The 19618-nt window shown below is 50.2% G+C and overlaps 1 protein-coding gene across 1 annotated transcript in view; it reads right to left on the reverse strand.

Annotated features, from left to right (window-relative positions):
• Positions 1-19618, reverse strand: part of LOC140403978 (excitatory amino acid transporter 2-like) — a 189899-nt gene that overhangs the window by 5430 nt on the left and 164851 nt on the right. Inside the window, exons 8-10 of the mRNA XM_072492288.1 lie at positions 10938-11132; positions 5923-6057; positions 2356-2587 (exon numbers count right to left, since the gene is read on the reverse strand). Of these exons, the coding sequence (XP_072348389.1) occupies positions 2356-2587; positions 5923-6057; positions 10938-11132 (562 nt within the window). The remainder of the gene's footprint in view (positions 1-2355; positions 2588-5922; positions 6058-10937; positions 11133-19618) is intronic.

A 19618-nucleotide genomic window follows, 5' to 3' on the forward strand; every position in this document is an offset into this window, starting at 1 on the left:
GGGATGGGGGGAGGTGTTGACCTTGGGTAGGGTGCTCTTTCCAAGAGCATGTGCAGACTCGATGGTACGAATGGCCTCCTTCTGCACTGTAAATTCTATGACAGTTCTATGGTTAGCACTGTTGCTTCACAGGGCCAGGGTCCCAGGTTCGATTCCCGGCCTGTGTCACTGTGCGGAGTCTGCACGTTCTCCCCCTGTCTGCGTGGGTTTCCTCCGGGTGCTCCGGTTTCCTCCCACAAGTCCCTAAAAGACGTGCTTGTTAGGTGAATCAGACATTCTGAATTCTCCCTCAGTGCGCCGGAGTCTGCACGTTCTCCTCCGAACAGGCGCCGGAGTGTGGCGACTAGGGGATTTTCACAGTAACTTAATTGCAGTGTTAATGTGAGCCTACTTGTGACAATAATAAAGATTATAAATTAATTGATTGGTGAACTAATTTATCTGCTGCATATTTCATTATCGGTCTTATTATAAATAAAAAGTAATTGTGTTTACATTTACATGCTTGGTGACTGTAATTATTGGCATCTAAGGGTCAATGAATCAACCAATAATTGTCAGACAGGTATCCAAAGTCTTTGGATTGTGTTGGGACTGGAACTGACTCCGCCCGAGCCCAGGGTGTCGTCACAGTACCTAGACCACAGGGAGTGCAGCGGTTGAAGAAGGCAACGGACCACCACCTTCTCAAGGACAATTAGCGATGGGCAGCAAATGCTGCTCTAGCCATCGACACCCACATGCCTGGAAAGAATTTTAGAAATGACAGAAGTCAGCGGATAGTCCTGGTCTCCAACACTAGTCGCTTGAGTACCTTCTGGTCACCACATTACAGGAAAGATATGGCTGCATTGGAGAACGTGCAGAGGAAAGTTGCCAGAATATTGCCAGAACTTTGTAATATTGGCTGTGAGGAAAGATTGGCTCCTTGGTACTGAGGAGGTTTGAGCGCTGATTTATGTGAGTTGCATAAAATGATGAGGGGCCTAGATAGATTAAATAGGAATAAGCCATTTAGCAGAGAGGTCAATATGCCAGGAAACATAGTTTGAAAGTAAGTCGTCAAAGGAATAGAGGGGAGCTGAGGACATTTTCTGTTCTTCCGGAGGATCTGGAAATCACAGTTGAAAGGATGGCAGTGCCCTGCCTGATGTCCTGGCCAATATTCATCCCTCAGTCAACATACTACGGACATTAACTGGTCATTAACCCACTGCTGTTTGTTTGACCTTGAGGTTCCCTGTATCAAACAATGAGTGTACCACAAGAATACGCCATTGGCTGCAAAGGAACTGTCGTGATATCATGGTTGTGTTGCAATTCACCGACTGTCCACTAGGGGTCTCACTAGTATATAAATGAATACAGAACATAGAACTGTACAGCACAGTACAGGCTTTTCGGCCCACGATGTAGTGCCGAACTAGTCTGCAACTAAGATCAAATCAACCTACTCCCAATCATTCTAGTGCACTCCATATGCCTCTCCAATAACCGCTTGAAAGTTCCTAAAGTGTCCGACTCCACTACCATAGCTGGGAGAGCGTTCCACGCCCCAACCACTCTCCGAGTAAAGAACCTACCTCTGACATCCCTCCTATATCTCCCACCATGAACCTTATAGTTATGCCCCCTTGTAACAGCTACATCCACCCGAGGAAAAAAAAAAAATCGCTGAACGTCCACTCTATCTATCCCTCTCATCATCTTATACACCTCAGTTAAGCACCTCTCATCCTCCTTCGCTCCAATGAGAAAAGCCCTAGCTCCCTCAACCTTTCCTCATAAGACCTACCCTCCAATCCAGGCAGCATCCTGGTAAATCTCCTTTTGCGCCCTTTCCAATGCTTCCACATCCTTCCTATAATGAGGTGATCAGAACTGCACACAATACTCCAAATGTGGTCTAACCAAGGTCTTGTACAGTTGCAGCATAATCTCACGGCTCGTAAACTCAATCCCCCTGTTAATAAATGCTAACACACTATAGGCTTTCTTCATGGCTCTATCCACTTGGGTGGCAACTTTCGGACATGAACTCTGAGATCTCTCTGCTCCGAATGTTAGAGTCAGGTGACCCCCTCAGACTGGCTGGAGGAAGCTGGAGAGAATTTGCTTGTGCTTGATCCTACTGTTATTGATCTGTTGTTTTATATATCTTTTACCCACAGTTAATGTTAATAAATCATTTATAGCTTTAGCTACAAGTGTTCTTGTAATATAAATCAGGCCATCCGACAAGAACATTACAGATACTAAGGCTTGAAAGTTGATATATAAAAGCATGTCCTTTCTCTAGTAGGCACAACAAACCCTTGAACGTCTGATAGAAAATGAATTGAAAGGAAACTTTACTTCGTAATCGTCAATTGGTATCGAGTTGTATCCCGCGTAGGGAAGCAGGGTTGTGATCTCCATCTTGTAGATCTTCTCATCGTCGAGCGGTGGTCGGAGTTTAATCATTTTGAGGTCATTTTGATCCGACTGTTGGGCATCGATGGCCTCCAGTTCTAACTCGGAGAGATGGTACACTATGCCAGCCCCGAATGAGTCCCCCACCACGTTCACCGATGTTCTCATGCGATCGCTGAAAATACGGGAAATCTGATGTTGAAATGCGTGGAAGGCAGAGGGCCTGAAGACAAGGCCAACAACAATTACAACGACACCAGGACTGAGAGATTATACCCATCAGAAAAGACCGAACAGGTTGGGTCTTGTCTATCTAGGAAGGAGAGGGGTCCCCGGATAGTGGTCTTTGACAGAGGGGTTTAAAACTGTGAGGGGGGTCAGTCAGTGTGGGCAGTTCCCATTGGAGGACGGGTCAAGCTCCCACCAGAGGACACCGATTCAATATGAATGGCAAAAGAACCAACGTTGAAATAAGAAGAAACCAAGCCCAGGGTTGATGGTGGCAATATTTCAGCATTACTAATCCAGGTGCCCAGATTAATGCTCTGGGGACAAGGGTTCAAATCCCACTGCAGCAGCTGGCTAAATTTAAACTGATTTAAGAATATTTTATTTTGTGGTCGCGGGTGGGCAGGGAGGTGGGGTTGTGGTTCCGATCAGGTCAGCCCCAATCTTATTGAATGGCGGAGCAGGCTCGAGGGGCCGAGTGGCCTCCTCCAACTCCTGATTTGTACGCTCTTCCGCGCAACGAATAGTCACAATCTGCAGTGCACTGTCCGAGAGTGTGGTGGAGACAGATTCAATTGATTTTCAAAAGGGAATCGGATGAACATCTGCAGTAGCAGAGCTGCTGGGGAAAAGAGCAGGAGAGTGTGACTGGCTGGGTTACTCGTGCAGAGGGCCAGCATGCACACAATGGGCCGAATGGCCTCCCTTTGCAATGTCACCATTCTATGATTCCATTCGGAAAGGGTTTGATAGGGTAGGTGGAGCGGAGATGTTTCCACTTGCGGGGTTAGGGAGAATCTAGGGGCCATAAACGTAAGGCAGTTGCTGATAGATTGCCAGTGGCGTCGGTAATAAATTTCACCCGTAGGTTTGTGTTAAATCTTCGGTTTTATTCCAATTCAGTTCTTCGCAAACAATCAACTCATTCTTTCCCCTTTGAACCAATCCCTGCTCTCCCACCTTCACCAGCAATGCAGAGGGAGATGGGGACACGGTGGTAATGCCTCTGGACTGATAACCCAGAGATCCAGGTCAGCGTTACATAAGAAACACAGACAATAGGAGCAGGAGGAGGCCATTCGGCCCCTCGAGCTCTGCCATTCATCACGGTCATGGCTGATCCGGGGGGACGTGGGTTTAAACCCCATCGTGGCAGCTGGTGGGATTTCAATTCAATCAACACATCTGGAATTGTAAAGCTAGTCTGAGTAATGGTGGTCATTACTCAGACTACCGTTACTCAGACGAGGGGCTGGTTTAGCACACTGGGCTAAATCGCTGGCTTTTAGAGCAGACCAAGGCAGGCCAGCAGCACGGTTCAATTCCCGTACCAGGCGCCGGAATGTGGCGACTAGGGGCTTTTCACAGTAACTTCATTTGAAGCCTACTTGTGCCAATAAGCGATTTTCATTCATTTTTTTCATTTCATTTCGCGACAATCCTCAATGGTGGTAAAACCCCATCTGGCAATCTGCCGTCTTTACCCGGTCTGGCCCACATATGACTCCAGACCCACGGGGCAGTGTGGCTGATTCCTAATTGACCTCTGGAGTCGCAAAACAAGTCGGTTCAAGGGCAATTAGGGATGGGCAACAAATGCTGGCTTTCCCATTGACACCCCCGTCCCCTGAAACAATAGAAAAATCCTTGTCCTTCCTGCCCCGGAATATTAGGGGTGGGGGGATGGGGGTGAAATCGGTGATGTGGATCTGCCTGTCATTATTGCACTGTCAACTATGACCCAGTTGGTTGCAGACTGGGCCTCTGACTGGGAAGGTTTTGTGTTCACTGGAGGATGCAAGCATACAAATCGAGGCTGACACTCCGCTGGGGTACTGAGGGAGTGCTGCACTGCCAGGGGTGCCATCTTTCAGGACAGAAGTTAAGAGGAGGCCCCTGTCTGCCTACTCAGATGGATGTGTAAGACGGTGCGGCACTATTTTCAAGAAGAGCCGCGGCCAATCCCTGGTCAACATTTATCCCTCAACTGCCATGACCAGCAACACGTTGTCCTGGTCAGCTTGTGGAATCTTGCTGTGCGCGAACGAGCTGCCGCGTTTCTTTCATCGCAACAGTCGCCGCGCTTCAAAGACATCCCGTTGGCCGTAAAGCACTTTGAGACGTCCGGAGGTTATGAAAACGGCTATCTAAATGCCCGCCGTTTTTTGGGGGGGTCCTTTCTCTGGCCTGTAGAAACCGTTCAGAGAAGGTTCATCGACGGAATCTTGGAATGAGGGCCTTTGTCTTATGACGATAAGTCGGCCCCGTACCCGGCGGAATTTCGAAGAACGAGAGGTGATCTTACTAAAACATATAATAGAACATAGAACATTACAATGCAGTACAGGCCCTTGGATTTGCCGTGTGCTATATTTTGAGAGGTTAGTTCCCCTTATTGGGGAGTCTAGAACCAGGGGTCCACAATTTTAAAAAAAATGAGAAGTTGCCCATTTAAGATTGAGGCCAGGAGAATTGTATTCTCTCAAAGCGACAGTCTCGTCCCCAGAGAGCAGTGGGGGCTGGGTCATCGAATACAAAGCTGAGTTGGACAGATTTTTGGTCAGCCAGGGAGTCGGGGGTTATGAGGGACAGGCAGAAAAGTGGAGTAGAGACCACAATCAAGTCAACCAGGATCTGACTGTGGGTGCCTCCCTCCTGTCCCTTTGCTCTTACGTTCCTTCCTAGGTCCCCACTCGCCTCCTCCACTTTCATTTTTAGGTGGGTCCTCCAAATCATGTGATATCGCTTTAAGAGATTATACGTAAGTAGCCAGGATGTAAACCATGTGACCAACAGACATTGTTCAGAAAAGCTTTCAGAGTAGCTTGTGGTGTGAAGGAATTGCAGCCGCACTTTCCTGTTAACAGTAGCTGTCAAATCTTTATAGTAAATCTATCTGCTGAGTAGTCCTTGTGGTGAATGTAAATACAGTTAATTCACCAGTTATGTTCTATGTTATTAACCCTGTGGGTTTTATCTGTGGGTCATTGTATGGCTTCACCCACAGGGGGAGATGGTGGAGGAGGTTGGAGCATGTATGGGCTCCGCCCCTTTGAAGGCGTATAAGAGTAGCTGGCCTGTGGGACTGTCCTCAGTGTGTACCAGTCGCAGGCAGGCAAAGTTGATAGTTAATTAAAACCACTGTTTTACTCCGACACGAGTCCTTCAGTGAATTGATGGTCGCATCAGTCCTGTTCAAACATAGGTTTGGTTTACCAGTCCCGTGTGATATTGGTATGTTTGTATTAAGCGGACATAGGAACACAACAGGGTCTTGCTCACAGTAGCCAGTCGACTGCGATGAGAAGGCTGACGTCCTGGGTCGGAAGCCCCACCGCTGTCAAAATCAGGAGCATCGTCACGAGGCCGGCGCTGGGAATGCTGGCGGCTCCGATACTCGCCAAGGTAGCAGTCAGGCTAGCGAGGGCAGAAAGAGAACAAGGAATAAACTTAGAAAACATGTGCAAGAGATTACTTGCCCATTCCTTCCACATAAACCTGAGGTAGGACTCCACTAGATACCGGTCGCCTCCAGCTTCTTGGCCGTATAGGAAATGGCAGAATATTCCTCTGTGGGGGGCATCGCACCTGCCGACCTTACAAACATGCATTTCCCATCCGATGTGCTCCTCCCTAATTGGGAGGACAGAGGCTCATAATGATCGGATTGTAGTGTTACTGATCCAGTAAATTCATTGAGGGAAATAGAAACAGCTTAGGGATATATGTATATAGCACATTTAACATTGTGAATGAACCTACGGTTTCAAAGCTTGTATTGTTTTTGAGACAGACGCTAATCAAAAAGGTAAACCGAGAAAGAAACCTGACTTTTCCCGTTTCTCAGAAAACTAAGACTGAAATTGAGATTGAAAATTTCCGGAGTCACTGAAACAGGATGAAACATATAAAGAAGCAGAGAGCCATAAGAGTTCAGGTGTTAGTGATTCCGATGGTGCAGTACAGGCAGGTTGAAGACAGAGGAATAGATCCAAAAGCTAAGAACAGACAAATATACAGTGCTGCTGCTATCTGTTAATTGAAAATAACATTGGTGAATCTGCACCATCCAGACCTTCATAAGCAGAGTTGAAGAGGCTCCGCCATTTTTGTTGAATATAATGCCCATAGATCTCAGGCTGGTTGTGTTCTGGTGTCGGCTGGGGACCAGGCTAAGTCTTAGAAGAGGGAGAGCTGAAATTCTTTGAGAGGCAGTTTTGAAGGACCTTTTAGGTAAGATTGATGATGTATGTGCTGAGTGGGCGGCCCAGTTAATTCGTAAGATCTTTCTTAGTTGTATCTTCCATTTAGCGTGTAACTTAGAGTTTATAATTTGCCTGTTAATTCCCATTTAATATCTGCTGATTCGGAGTATAGCTGATTACTGAAGATAGTGGCCGGCATTTTCCAACCCGCTCCTGCTGGTAGGATCTTCCGTCCCGCCGACAGCGAACCCCTGCCGTGGGTCTATGGGTGGCGCGGGGGGGGGGGGGGGGGCGACACATACAATGGGAAATCCCGTTGACAATGACGAGACCATAGGTTCCTGACACCACCCATGGTGGGCAGCCTCCAGTGCTGTGAACCATGCCAAGGGGGAACTGGCCCAGTATTTGGTGTTTGCTTGTTTGGCTCTCTCATGGTAATCTTTTTGTTTTAATCCAAGGAATCTTGTGGCTTTGTTTTCTTTTCTGTCAATAACTGGAATTTCGAATTTGTTCCTTTATTACAAAAAAAATCTTACTGTTCTCGAGCACGGCTGTGACAATGTAGTAAAACATCTCAAAGAACGTCCCAGGTGCATTACTTTAAAAAAGGAGATATTAGTCACATGATCAAAGAGTTTGAAGCAGTGTCTCAGAGGAGGAAAGACAGTGCCCAGTGGTCCAGTGGTGTACCACAGAGATCGCTGCTGGATCCTCGCTGTTTGTAGTGTACATTAATGATCTAGGATGGGAATGTGGGGGGTAGGGTCAGTCAGCTCGCAGGTGACGCGTAAATTTGTGGTGTGGCAAATCGCGAGGAGGAAAGCCTCAGTTGACAGGGCGATATAGACGGGTTGGTCAGAGGGGCAGAACAGTGGCAAATGCAATTTAACCCTGGAAATCGTGAGGTGATGCAGTTTAGGAAGACGAACAAGGCAAGGGAATACACAATGAATGGTAGGATGCTGGGAAGCACAGAGGACCAGAGGGGCATTTGGGGACATGTCCGCAGGTCCCTGAAGGCAGCAGGACAGGTAGGTAAGGTGGTTAAGAAGGCTTATGGGATACTTGCCTTTATTAGCCGAGGCATAGAATATAAGAGCAGGGAGGTTATAATGGAGCTGTATAAAATGCTCGCTAGGCCCCAGCTGGAGTACTGAGTGCAGTTCTGCTCGCCACACTATAGGAAGGATGTGATTGCGCGAAAGAGGGTGCAGAGGAGATCCACCAGGATGTTGCCTATGCTGGAACGTTTCAGCTATGAAGAGAGGCGGGTTAGGCCGGGGTTGAGGGGGGACCTGATTGAGGTGAACAAAATTAAGATGGGCATAGATGGGGTAGATCGGAAGAAACCTTTTCCTTTAGAAGAGGTGTCAATGATCCTGGGAACTCAGATTTAAGGTAATGGGCAGGAGATCAGAGGGAATTTGAGGAAAAACCTTTTCACGGAGAGATGGGAATCTGGAACCCGCTGCCTGAAAGGGTGGGAGAGGCGGGCACCCTCACAACATTTAAGAAACATTTAGATGCGCATTTGAAACGCAAGAGCCTTACACGGCTACGGACCGATAGGGGCTACGGATTAGATAGGGGCTCGAAGCTGGTGCAGAGACGTTGGGCCAAAGTGCCTCTATCTGTGCTGTAAAACCCTGTGACAAAGGAGGTCAGACAGCACAGGGGGTGATTAGTGAATGGGACTTGGTTCCAGTTACGACGCCGCGCAGCAGAGATTGAGATTCCGATTTACTGTCACGTGTACCGAGGTACAGTGAAACGTGTTGTGCTGCGTCCGGTTCAGGCAGATCATTCCACACCTGAAAAGCAGAGGACGTACGATAAAAGTTTCGGATGTCCTCGAGTCTGGAGGGCAGAACGTGGGAGACCAGCCAGGAGCGCATTGGCAGAGTTGCGTTGGGAGGACACACTAGGGAACGTGAACACAAATCCCACCAGGACAACTGGAGAATTGGAATTTTTAAAATCTTCTACTGCAAGCTGGGTCTCAGCAAAAATGGCCTTGAAACACTCGGATTGTCTTAAAATCCCAACTTTTTACTAATGGTCTTTAAGATAGGAAACCTGACATTCTCATTCAGTGTCCATCTATTGGTGACCCTCATTCTCAGTTAACTCTGAACCATCCTCTGAAATGATCGAGCAAGCCTCAGAGTTATATCATAGAATTCACAGTGCAGAAGGAGGCCATTCGGCCCATCGAGTCTGCACCGGCCCATGGAAAGATCATCCTGCCTAAGCCCACACCTCCACCCTATCCCCGTAACCCCACCTAACCTTTTTGGACACCAAGGATAATTTAGCACGGCCAATCCACCCAACCTGCACATCTTTGGACTGTGGGAGGAAACTGGAGCACCCGGAGGAAACCCACGCACACACGGGGAGAACGTGCAGACTCCGCACAGACAGTGACCCAGCGGGGAATCGAACCTGGGACCCTGGAGTTGTGAAGCCACAGTGCTGACCGCTGTGCTACTGTGCTGCCCAGGCAATATGGAGGACGATGAATCCACATTTTAGGAATAAATGCGAAGAAGAACATTGTGCTGCACTCAATTGGGCAGCACGGTAGCATTGTGGATAGCACAATTGCTTCACAGCTCCAGGGTCCAAGGTTCGATTCCGGCTTGGGTCACTGTCTGTGCGGGGTCTGCACATCCTCCCCGTGTGTGCGTGGGTTTGCTCCGGGTGCTCCGGTTTCCTCCCACAGTCCAAAGATGTGCAGTTTAGGTGGATTGGCCGTGATAAATTGCCCTTAGTGTCCAAAATTGCCCTTAGTGTTGGGTGGGGTTGCTGGGTTCTGGGGATAGGGTGCAGGTGTTGACCTTGGGCGGGGTGCTCTTTCCAAGAGCCGGTGCAGACTCGATGGGCCGAATGGCCTCCTTCTGCCCTGTAAATTCTGTGATAATTACTGTGACTCAATTGGGAGCACGATGGCCTTTGAGTCAGAGGGCTTGCGACTCACTCGAGGACTGTTGGGTTCTTTTGCAAACGCAAATGCCCAACAAGGATTGGTAAAACAATGTGAGTTCTATCCCTGATTTTCAGGGCGCCGGTTGTCAACAGGGGAGCTGTGTTTGGACTGTGCCTGAGCCCTTGTTCGATGAGCAATAGGGTCACGAGATGTTTCTGGTTTCAATGGGTCACGTTTCAGTGATTTTTTTTACACGCTCTTGGTTGCATGCTGTCCGGCCTCTGGCTGTGGCTTCACGTGACCCCCAACCACTTGTCCCGACTTCTGCTTTCTCCAGTGTCCCCTGGTGACGCATGTCCTGCGCAGAGCATTAACAGCTGCGCAATATCTGGGTGCGCGTGTGTGTGTGGCGTCACCGCCTGCGTTGCATTCTAGGTTTGCCTGAATTGGCTATCGTGCCAATGGTGGATGAATTGCACTTCGACTGTAGGCTCTATCGACCTGCTAATACGGCTGTGTGCTTCTCAACCAATCCCGTTCTCCTGCGCCATAAATTGTTGTTTGAAATTTAACATTCTTGCATTTGTCCTGATGAGTGCGAGGCAAAAAGCTTCGGCGACATGTCTCTCTTTTGCACAAAATTCAGGTTCTGCCCGACTAAATTTCCACTTTATGTTGGGGCAATTTTATTTCCTGCAGTCCAGAGATGTGCGGCTCAGGTGGGTTGACCACTTTCAGTTGTCCAAAAGGTTAATGTAGGGTTGCGGGGTCACCGGAATAGGTTAGGAGAGTGGGCCGAGGTAGATCGCTCTTTCGGAGGGCAGACCCGATGGGTCAAATGACCCTGGCCAATCAAAGGCCAGAGAGATCCTTCCTGAGGTGTGGAGCCTGGGATTGGCTGCAGTTTTCCAGGTGGGCTCTGACTATGATCCGATACAAACGCTTCTTTCTGTGGGAAGAGGCGGGGTTTATTCCAGAGGAGGGCAGCCAATCCGGAGAAACCCAAATGTTACCTTTGAATGAAACAAGCCCACGCGGATCAAGGGCAATTAGGGATGTGCAGACAAATGCTGGACCCGCCCCAGTGGCGGCCACATCCCGTGAGGCAGGAATAAAATCAGAGGGGAGGGAAAGGGATTGCCGCGAAAAGGAGCACTTACCTCACGGTTATTATCTGCCCAGGGTCCAGGACTATCCCATTCATCTGGGCAATAAAGATGGCCGCCACTGCCTCGTACAAGGCCGTTCCATCCATGTTTATAGTGGCCCCAATTGGAAGCACAAATCTGGTCACCCGTTTGTCAATGTGCAAGTTTTCTTCGAGGCATCGAAATGTCACAGGTAATGTACCGGCACTGTGTGAAGGAGAGATGGGGACATTATTGACTGTCCCAGAGATTAGGTACAGAGCGATACTCTCTCAATACTGCCCAACCGAACACTCCCAGAGCTGTTACTGAGTAAAGCTTCCTCTACACTGTCTACATCAAACACTCCCAGGACAGGTACAGCACGGGGTTAGATACAGCGTAAAGCTCCCTCTACACTGTCCCCATCAAACATTCCCAGGACAGGTACAGCACGGGGTTAGATACAGAGTAAAGCTCCCTCTACACTGTCCCCATCAAACACTCCCAGGACAGGTACAGCACAGGGTTAGATACAGAGTAAAGCTCCCTCTACACTGTCCCCATCAAACACTCCCAGGACAGGTACAGGACGGGGTTAGATACAGAGTAAAGCTCCCTCTACACTAGCCCCATCAAACACTCCCAGGACAGGTACAGCACGGGGTTAGATACAGAGTAAAGCTTCCATTACACTACCCCATCAAATACTCCCAGGACAGGTAAAGCATGGGGTTAGATGCAGAGTAAAGCTCCCTCTACACTGTCCCCATCAAACACTCCCAGGCAGGTACAGCATGGGGTTAGATACAGAGTAAAGCTCCCTCTACACTATCCCCATCAAACACTCCCAGGACAGACACAGCACGGGGTTAGATACAGATTATGCACCCTCTACACTGTCCCCATCAAACACTCCCAGGACAGGTACAGCACGAGGTTAGATACCGAGTAAAGCTCCCTCTACACTGTCCCCATCAAACACTCCCAGGACAGGTACAGCACGGGGTTAGATACAGAGTAAAGCTCCCTCTACACTGTCCCCATCAAACACTCCCAGGACAGGTACAGCACGGGGTTAGATACAGAGTAAAGCTCCCTCTACACTGTCCCCATCAAACACTCCCAGGACAGGTACAGCACAGGGTTAGATACAGAGTAAAGCTCCCTCGACACTGTCCCCATCAAACACTCCCAGGACAGGTACAGCACGGGGTTAGATACAGAGTAAAGCTCCCTCTACACTGTCCCCATCACACACTCCCAGGACAGGTACAGCACGGGGTTAGATACAGAGTAAAGCTCCCTCTACACTGTCCCCATCAAACACTCCCAGGGCAGGTACAGCGCGGGGTTAGATACAGAGTAAAGCTCCCTCTACACTGTCCCCAGCAAACACTCCCAGGACAGGTACAGCACGGGGTTAGATACCGAGTAAAGCTCCCTCTACACTGTCCCCAGCAAACACTCCCAGGACAGACACAGCACGGGGTTAAATACAGATTATGCACCCTCTACACTGTCTCCATCAAACACTCCCAGGACAGGTACAGCACGGGGTTAGATACAGAGTAAAGCTCCCTCTACACTGTCCCCATCAAACACTCCCAGGGCAGGTACAGCACGGGGTTAGATACAGAGTAAAGCTCCCTCTACACTGTCCCCATCAAACACTCCCAGGACAGGTACAGCACGGGGTTAGATACAGAGTAAAGCTCCCTCTACACTGTCCCCATCAAACACTCCCAGGGCAGGTACAGCGCGGGGTTAGATACAGAGTAAAGCTCCCTCTACACTGTCCCCAGCAAACACTCCCAGGACAGGTACAGCACGGGGTTAGATACCGAGTAAAGCTCCCTCTACACTGTCCACAGCAAACACTCCCAGGACAGAGACAGCACGGGGTTAAATACAGATTATGCACCCTCTACACTGTCCCCAGCAAACACTCCCAGGACAGGTACAGCACGGGGTTAGATACAGAGTAAAGCTCCCTCTACACTGTCCCCATCAAACACTCCCAGGACAGGTACAGCACGGGGTTAGATACAGAGTAAAGCTCCCTCTACACTGTCCCCATCAAACACTCCCAGGGCAGGTACAGCACGGGGTTAGATACAGAGTAAAGCTCCCCCTACACTGTCCCCATCAAACACTCCCAGGACAGGTACAGCCCGGGGTTAGATACAGAGTATAGCTCCCTCTACACTGTCCCCAGCAAACACTCCCAGGACAGGTACAGCACGGGGTTAGATACAGAGTAAAGCTCCCTCTACACTGTCCCCAGCAAACACTCCCAGGACAGGTACAGCACGGGGTTAGATACAGAGTAAAGCTCCCTCTACACTGTCCCCAGCAAACACTCCCAGGACAGGTACAGCACGGGGTTAGATACAGAGTAAATCTCCCTCCACACTGTCCCCAGCAAACACTCCCAGGACAGGTACAGCACGGGGTTAGATACAGAGTAAAGCTCCCTCTACACTGTCTCCATCAAACACTCCCAGGACAGGTACAGCACGGGGTTAGATACAGAGTAAAGCTCCCTCTACACTGTCCCCATCAAACACTCCCAGGACAGGTACAGCATGGGGTTAGATACAGAGTAAAGCTCCCTCGACACTGTCCCCATCAAACACTCCCAGGACAGGTACAGCACGGGGTTAGATACAGAGTAAAGCTCCCTCTACACTGTCCCCATCAAACACTCCCAGGGCAGGTACAGCACGGGGTTAGATACAGAGTAAAGCTCCCTCTACACTGTCCCCATCAAACACTCCCAGGGCAGGTACAGCACGGGGTTAGATACAGAGTAAAGCTCCCTCTACACTGTCCCCATCAAACACTCCCAGGGCAGGTACAGCACGGGGTTAGATACAGAGTAAAGCTCCCTCCACACTATCCCCATCAAACACTCTCAGGACAGGTACAGCACGGGGTTAGATACAGAGTAAAGCTCCCGCTAAACTGTCCCCATCAAACACTCCCAGGACAGGTACAGCACGGGGTTAGATACAGAGTAAAGCTCCCTCTACACTGTCCCCATCAAACACTCCCAGGACAGGTACAGCACGGGGTTAGATACAGAGTAAAGCTCCCTCTACACTGTCCCCATCAAACACTCCCAGGGCAGGTACAGCACGGGGTTAGATACAGAGTAAAGCTCCCTCTACACTGTCCCCATCAAACACTCCCAGGGCAGGTACAGCACGGGGTTAGATACAGAGTAAAGCTCCCTCTACACTGTCTCCATCAAACACTCCCAGGACAGATACAGCACGGGGGTAGATACAGAGTAAAGCTCCCTCTACACTGTCCCCACTGAACACTCCCAGGACAGGTACAGCACGGGGTTAGATACAGAGTAAAGCTCCCTCTACACTGTCCCCATCAAACACTCCCAGGACAGGTACAGCACGGGGTTAGATACAGAGTAAAGCTCCCTCTACACTGTCCCCATCAAACACTCCCAGGGCAGGTACAGCACGGGGTTAGATACAGAGTAAAGCTCCCTCTACACTGTCCCCATCAAACACTCCCAGGGCAGGTACAGCACGGGGTTAGATACAGAGTAAAGCTCCCTCTACACTGTCTCCATCAAACACTCCCAGGACAGATACAGCACGGGGATAGATACAGAGTAAAGCTCCCTCTACACTGTCCCCACTGAACACTCCCAGGACAGGTACAGCACGGGGTTAGATACAGAGTAAAGCTCCCTCTACACTGTCCCCATCAAACACTCCCAGGACAGGTACAGCACGGGGTTAGATACAGAGTAAAGCTCCCTCTACACTGTCCCCATCAAACACTCCCAGGACAGGTACAGCACGGGGTTAGATACAGAGTAAAGCTCCCTCTACACTGTCCCCATCAAACAGTCCCAGGACAGGTACAGCACGGGGTTAGATACAGAGTAAAGCTCCCTCTACACTGTCCCCATCAAACACTCCCAGGACAGGTACAGCACGGGGTTAGATACAGAGTAAAGCTCCCTCTACACTGTCCCCATCAAACACTCCCAGGACAGGTGCAGCACAGGGTTAGATACAGAGTAAAGCTCGCTCTACACTGTCCCCATCAAACACTCCCAGGACAGGTACAGCACGGGGTTAGATACAGAGTAAAGCTCGCTCTACACTGTCCCCATCAAACACTCCCAGGACAGGTACAGCACGGGGCTAGATAGAGAGTAAAGCTCCTTCTACGCTGTCCCCATTAAACACTCCCAGGACAGGTACAGCACGGGGTTAGATACAGAGTAAAGCTCCCTCTACACTGTCCCCATCAAACACTCCCAGGACAGGTACAGCACAGGGTTAGATACAGAGTAAAGCTCCCTCTACACTGTCCCCAGCAAACACTCCCAGGACAGGTACAGCATGGGGTTAGATACAGAGTAAAGCTCCCCCTAAACTGTCCCCATCAAACACTCCCAGGACAGGTACAGCACGGGGTTAGATACAGAGTAAAGCTCCCTCTACACTGTCCCCATCAAACACTCCCAGGACAGGTACAGCACGGGGTTAGATACAGAGTAAAGCTCCCTCTACACTGTCCCCATCAAACAGTCCCAGGACAGGTACAGCACGGGGTTAGATACAGAGTAAAGCTCACTCTACACTGTCCCCATCAAACACTCCCAGGACAGGTACAGCACGGGGTTAGATACAGAGTAAAGCTCCCTCTACACTGTCCCCATCAAACACTCCCAGGACAGGTACAGCATGGGTTAGACACAGAGTAAAGCTCCCTCGACACTGTCCACATCAAACACTCCCAGGACAGGTGCAGCACGGGGTTAGATACAGAGTAAAGCTCGCTCTACACTGTCCCCATCAAACACTCCCAGGACAGGTACAGCACGGGGTTAGACACAGAGTAAAGCTCGCTCTACACTGTCCCCATCAAACACTCCCAGGACAGGTACAGCACGGGGCTAGATAGAGAGTAAAGCTCCTTCTACACTGTCCCCATTAAACACTCCCAGGACAGGTACAGCACTGGGTTAGATACAGAGTAAAGCTCCCGCTACACTGTCCCCATCAAACACTCCCAGGACAGGTACAGCACAGGGTTAGATACAGAGTAAAGCTCCCTCTACACTGTCCCCAGCAAACACTCCCAGGACAGGTACAGCACGGGGTTAGATACAGAGTAAAGCTCCCTCTACACTGTCCCCAGCAAACACTCCCAGGACAGGTACAGCACGGGGTTAGATACAGAGTAAAGCTCCCTCTACACTGTCCCCATCAAACACTCCCAGGACAGGTACAGCACGGGGTTAGATACAGAGTAAAGCTCCCTCTACACTGTCCCCATCAAACAGTCCCAGGACAGGTACAGCACGGGGTTAGATACAGAGTAAAGCTCCCTCTACACTGTCCCCATCAAACACTCCCAGGACAGGTACAGCATGGGGTTAGACACAGAGTAAAGCTCCCTCTACACTGTCCCCATCAAACACTCCCAGGACGGGTACAGCACGAGGTTAGATACAGAGCAAAGCTCCCTCTACACCGTCCCCATCAAACACTCCCAGGACAGGTGCAGCACGGGGTTAGATACAGAGTAAAGCTCCCTCTACACTGTCCCCATCAAACACTCCCAGGACAGGTACAGCATGGGGTTAGACACAGAGTAAAGCTCCCTCGACACTGTCCACATCAAACACTCCCAGGACAGGTGCAGCACGGGGTTAGATACAGAGTAAAGCTCGCTCTACACTGTCTCCATCAAACACTCCCAGGACATGTACAGCACGGGGTTAGATACAGAGTAAAGCTCCCTCTACACTGTCCCCATCCAACTCTCCCAGGACAGGTACAGCACGGGGTTAGATACAGAGTAAAGCTCCCTCTACACTGTCCCCATCAAACACTCCCAGGACAGGTACAGCACGGGGTTAGATACAGAGTAAAGCTCCCTCTACACTGTCCCCATCAAACACTCCCAGGGCAGGTACAGCACGGGGTTAGATACAGAGTAAAGTTCCCTCTACACTGTCCCCATCAAACACTCCCAGGGCAGGTACAGCACGGGGTTAGATACAGAGTAAAGCTCCCTCTACACTGTCCCCATCAAACACTCCCAGGACAGGTACAGCACGGGGTTAGATACAGAGTAAAGCTCCCTCTACACTGTCCCCATCAAACACTCCCAGGGCAGGTACAGCACGGGGTTAGATACAGAGTAAAGCTCCCTCTACACTGTCCCCATCAAACACTCCCAGGGCAGGTACAGCACGGGGTTAGATACAGAGTGAAGCTCCCTCCACACTATCCCCATCAAACACTCTCAGGACAGGTACAGCACGGGGTTAGATACAGAGTAAAGCTCCCTCTAAACTGTCCCCATCAAACACTCCCAGGACAGGTACAGCACGGGGTTAGATACACAGTAAAGCTCCCTCTACACTGTCCCCATCAAACACTCCCAGGACAGGTACAGCACGGGGTTAGATACAGAGTAAAGCTCCCTCTACACTGTCCCCATCAAACACTCCCAGGGCAGGTACAGCACGGGGTTAGATACAGAGTAAAGCTCCCTCTACACTGTCCCCATCAAACACTCCCAGGGCAGGTACAGCACGGGGTTAGATACAGAGTAAAGCTCCCTCTACACTGTCTCCATCAAACACTCCCAGGACAGATACAGCACGGGGGTAGATACAGAGTAAAGCTCCCTCTACACTGTCCCCACTGATCACTCCCAGGACAGGTACAGCACGGGGTTAGATACAGAGTAAAGCTCCCTCTACACTGTCCCCATCAAACACTCCCAGGACAGGTACAGCACGGGGTTAGATACAGAGTAAAGCTCCCTCTACACTGTCCCCATCAAACACTCCCAGGACAGGTACAGCACGGGGTTAGATACAGAGTAAAGCTCCCTCTACACTGTCCCCATCAAACAGTCCAAGGACAGGTACAGCACGGGGTTAGATACAGAGTAAAGCTCCCTCTACACTGTCCCCATCAAACACTCCCAGGACAGGTACAGCACGGGGTTAGATACAGAGTAAAGCTCCCTCTACACTGTCCCCATCAAACACTCCCAGGACAGGTGCAGCACAGGGTTAGATACAGAGTAAAGCTCGCTCTACACTGTCCCCATCAAACACTCCCAGGACAGGTACAGCACGGGGTTAGACACAGAGTAAAGCTCGCTCTACACTGTCCCCATCAAACACTCCCAGGACAGGTACAGCACGGGGCTAGATAGAGAGTAAAGCTCCTTCTACACTGTCCCCATTAAACACTCCCAGGACAGGTACAGCACTGGGTTAGATACAGAGTAAAGCTCCCTCTACACTGTCCCCATCAAACACTCCCAGGACAGGTACAGCACAGGGTTAGATACAGAGTAAAGCTCCCTCTACACTGTCCCCAGCAAACACTCCCAGGACAGGTACAGCACGGGGTTAGATACAGAGTAAAGCTCCCTCTACACTGTCCCCAGCAAACACTCCCAGGACAGGTACAGCACGGGGTTAGATACAGAGTAAAGCTCCCTCTACACTGTCCCCATCAAACACTCCCAGGACAGGTACAGCACGGGGTTAGATACAGAGTAAAGCTCCCTCTACACTGTCCCCATCAAACAGTCCCAGGACAGGTACAGCACGGGGTTAGATACAGAGTAAAGCTCCCTCTCCACTGTCCCCATCAAACACTCCCAGGACAGGTACAGCATGGGGTTAGACACAGAGTAAAGCTCCCTCTACACTGTCCCCATCAAACACTCCCAGGACGGGTACAGCACGAGGTTAGATACAGAGCAAAGCTCCCTCTACACCGTCCCCATCAAACACTCCCAGGACAGGTGCAGCACAGGGTTAGATACAGAGTAAAGCTCCCTCTACACTGTCCCCATCAAACACTCCCAGGACAGGTACAGCATGGGGTTAGACACAGAGTAAAGCTCCCTCGACACTGTACACATCAAACACTCCCAGGACAGGTGCAGCACGGGGTTAGATACAGAGTAAAGCTCGCTCTACACTGTCTCCATCAAACACTCCCAGGACATGTACATCACGGGGTTAGATACAGAGTAAAGCTCCCTCTACACTGTCCCCATCCAACTCTCCCAGGACAGGTACAGCACGGGGTTAGATACAGAGTAAAGCTCCCTCTACACTGTCCCCATCAAACACTCCCAGGACAGGTACAGCACGGGGTTAGATACAGAGTAAAGCTCCCTCTACACTGTCCCCATCAAACACTCCCAGGGCAGGTACAGCACGGCGTTAGATACAGAGTAAAGTTCCCTCTACACTGTCCCCATCAAACACTCCCAGGGCAGGTACAGCACGGGGTTAGATACAGAGTAAAGCTCCCTCTACACTGTCCCCATCAAACACTCCCAGGACAGGTACAGCACGGGGTTAGATACAGAGTAAAGCTCCCTCTACACTGTCCCCATCAAACACTCCCAGGGCAGGTACAGCACGGGGTTAGATACAGAGTAAAGCTCCCTCTACACTGTCCCCATCAAACACTCCCAGGGCAGGTACAGCACGGGGTTAGATACAGAGTAAAGCTCCCTCCACACTATCCCCATCAAACACTCTCAGGACAGGTACAGCACGGGGTTAGATACAGAGTAAAGCTCCCTCTAAACTGTCCCCATTAAACACTCCCAGGACAGGTACAGCACGGGGTTAGATACAGAGTAAAGCTCCCTCTACACTGTCCCCATCAAACACTCCC

The sequence above is a fragment of the Scyliorhinus torazame genome, chromosome 29 (assembly GCF_047496885.1).
Source record: "Scyliorhinus torazame isolate Kashiwa2021f chromosome 29, sScyTor2.1, whole genome shotgun sequence".
In the NCBI taxonomy this organism is placed as follows: Eukaryota; Metazoa; Chordata; class Chondrichthyes; order Carcharhiniformes; family Scyliorhinidae; genus Scyliorhinus; species Scyliorhinus torazame.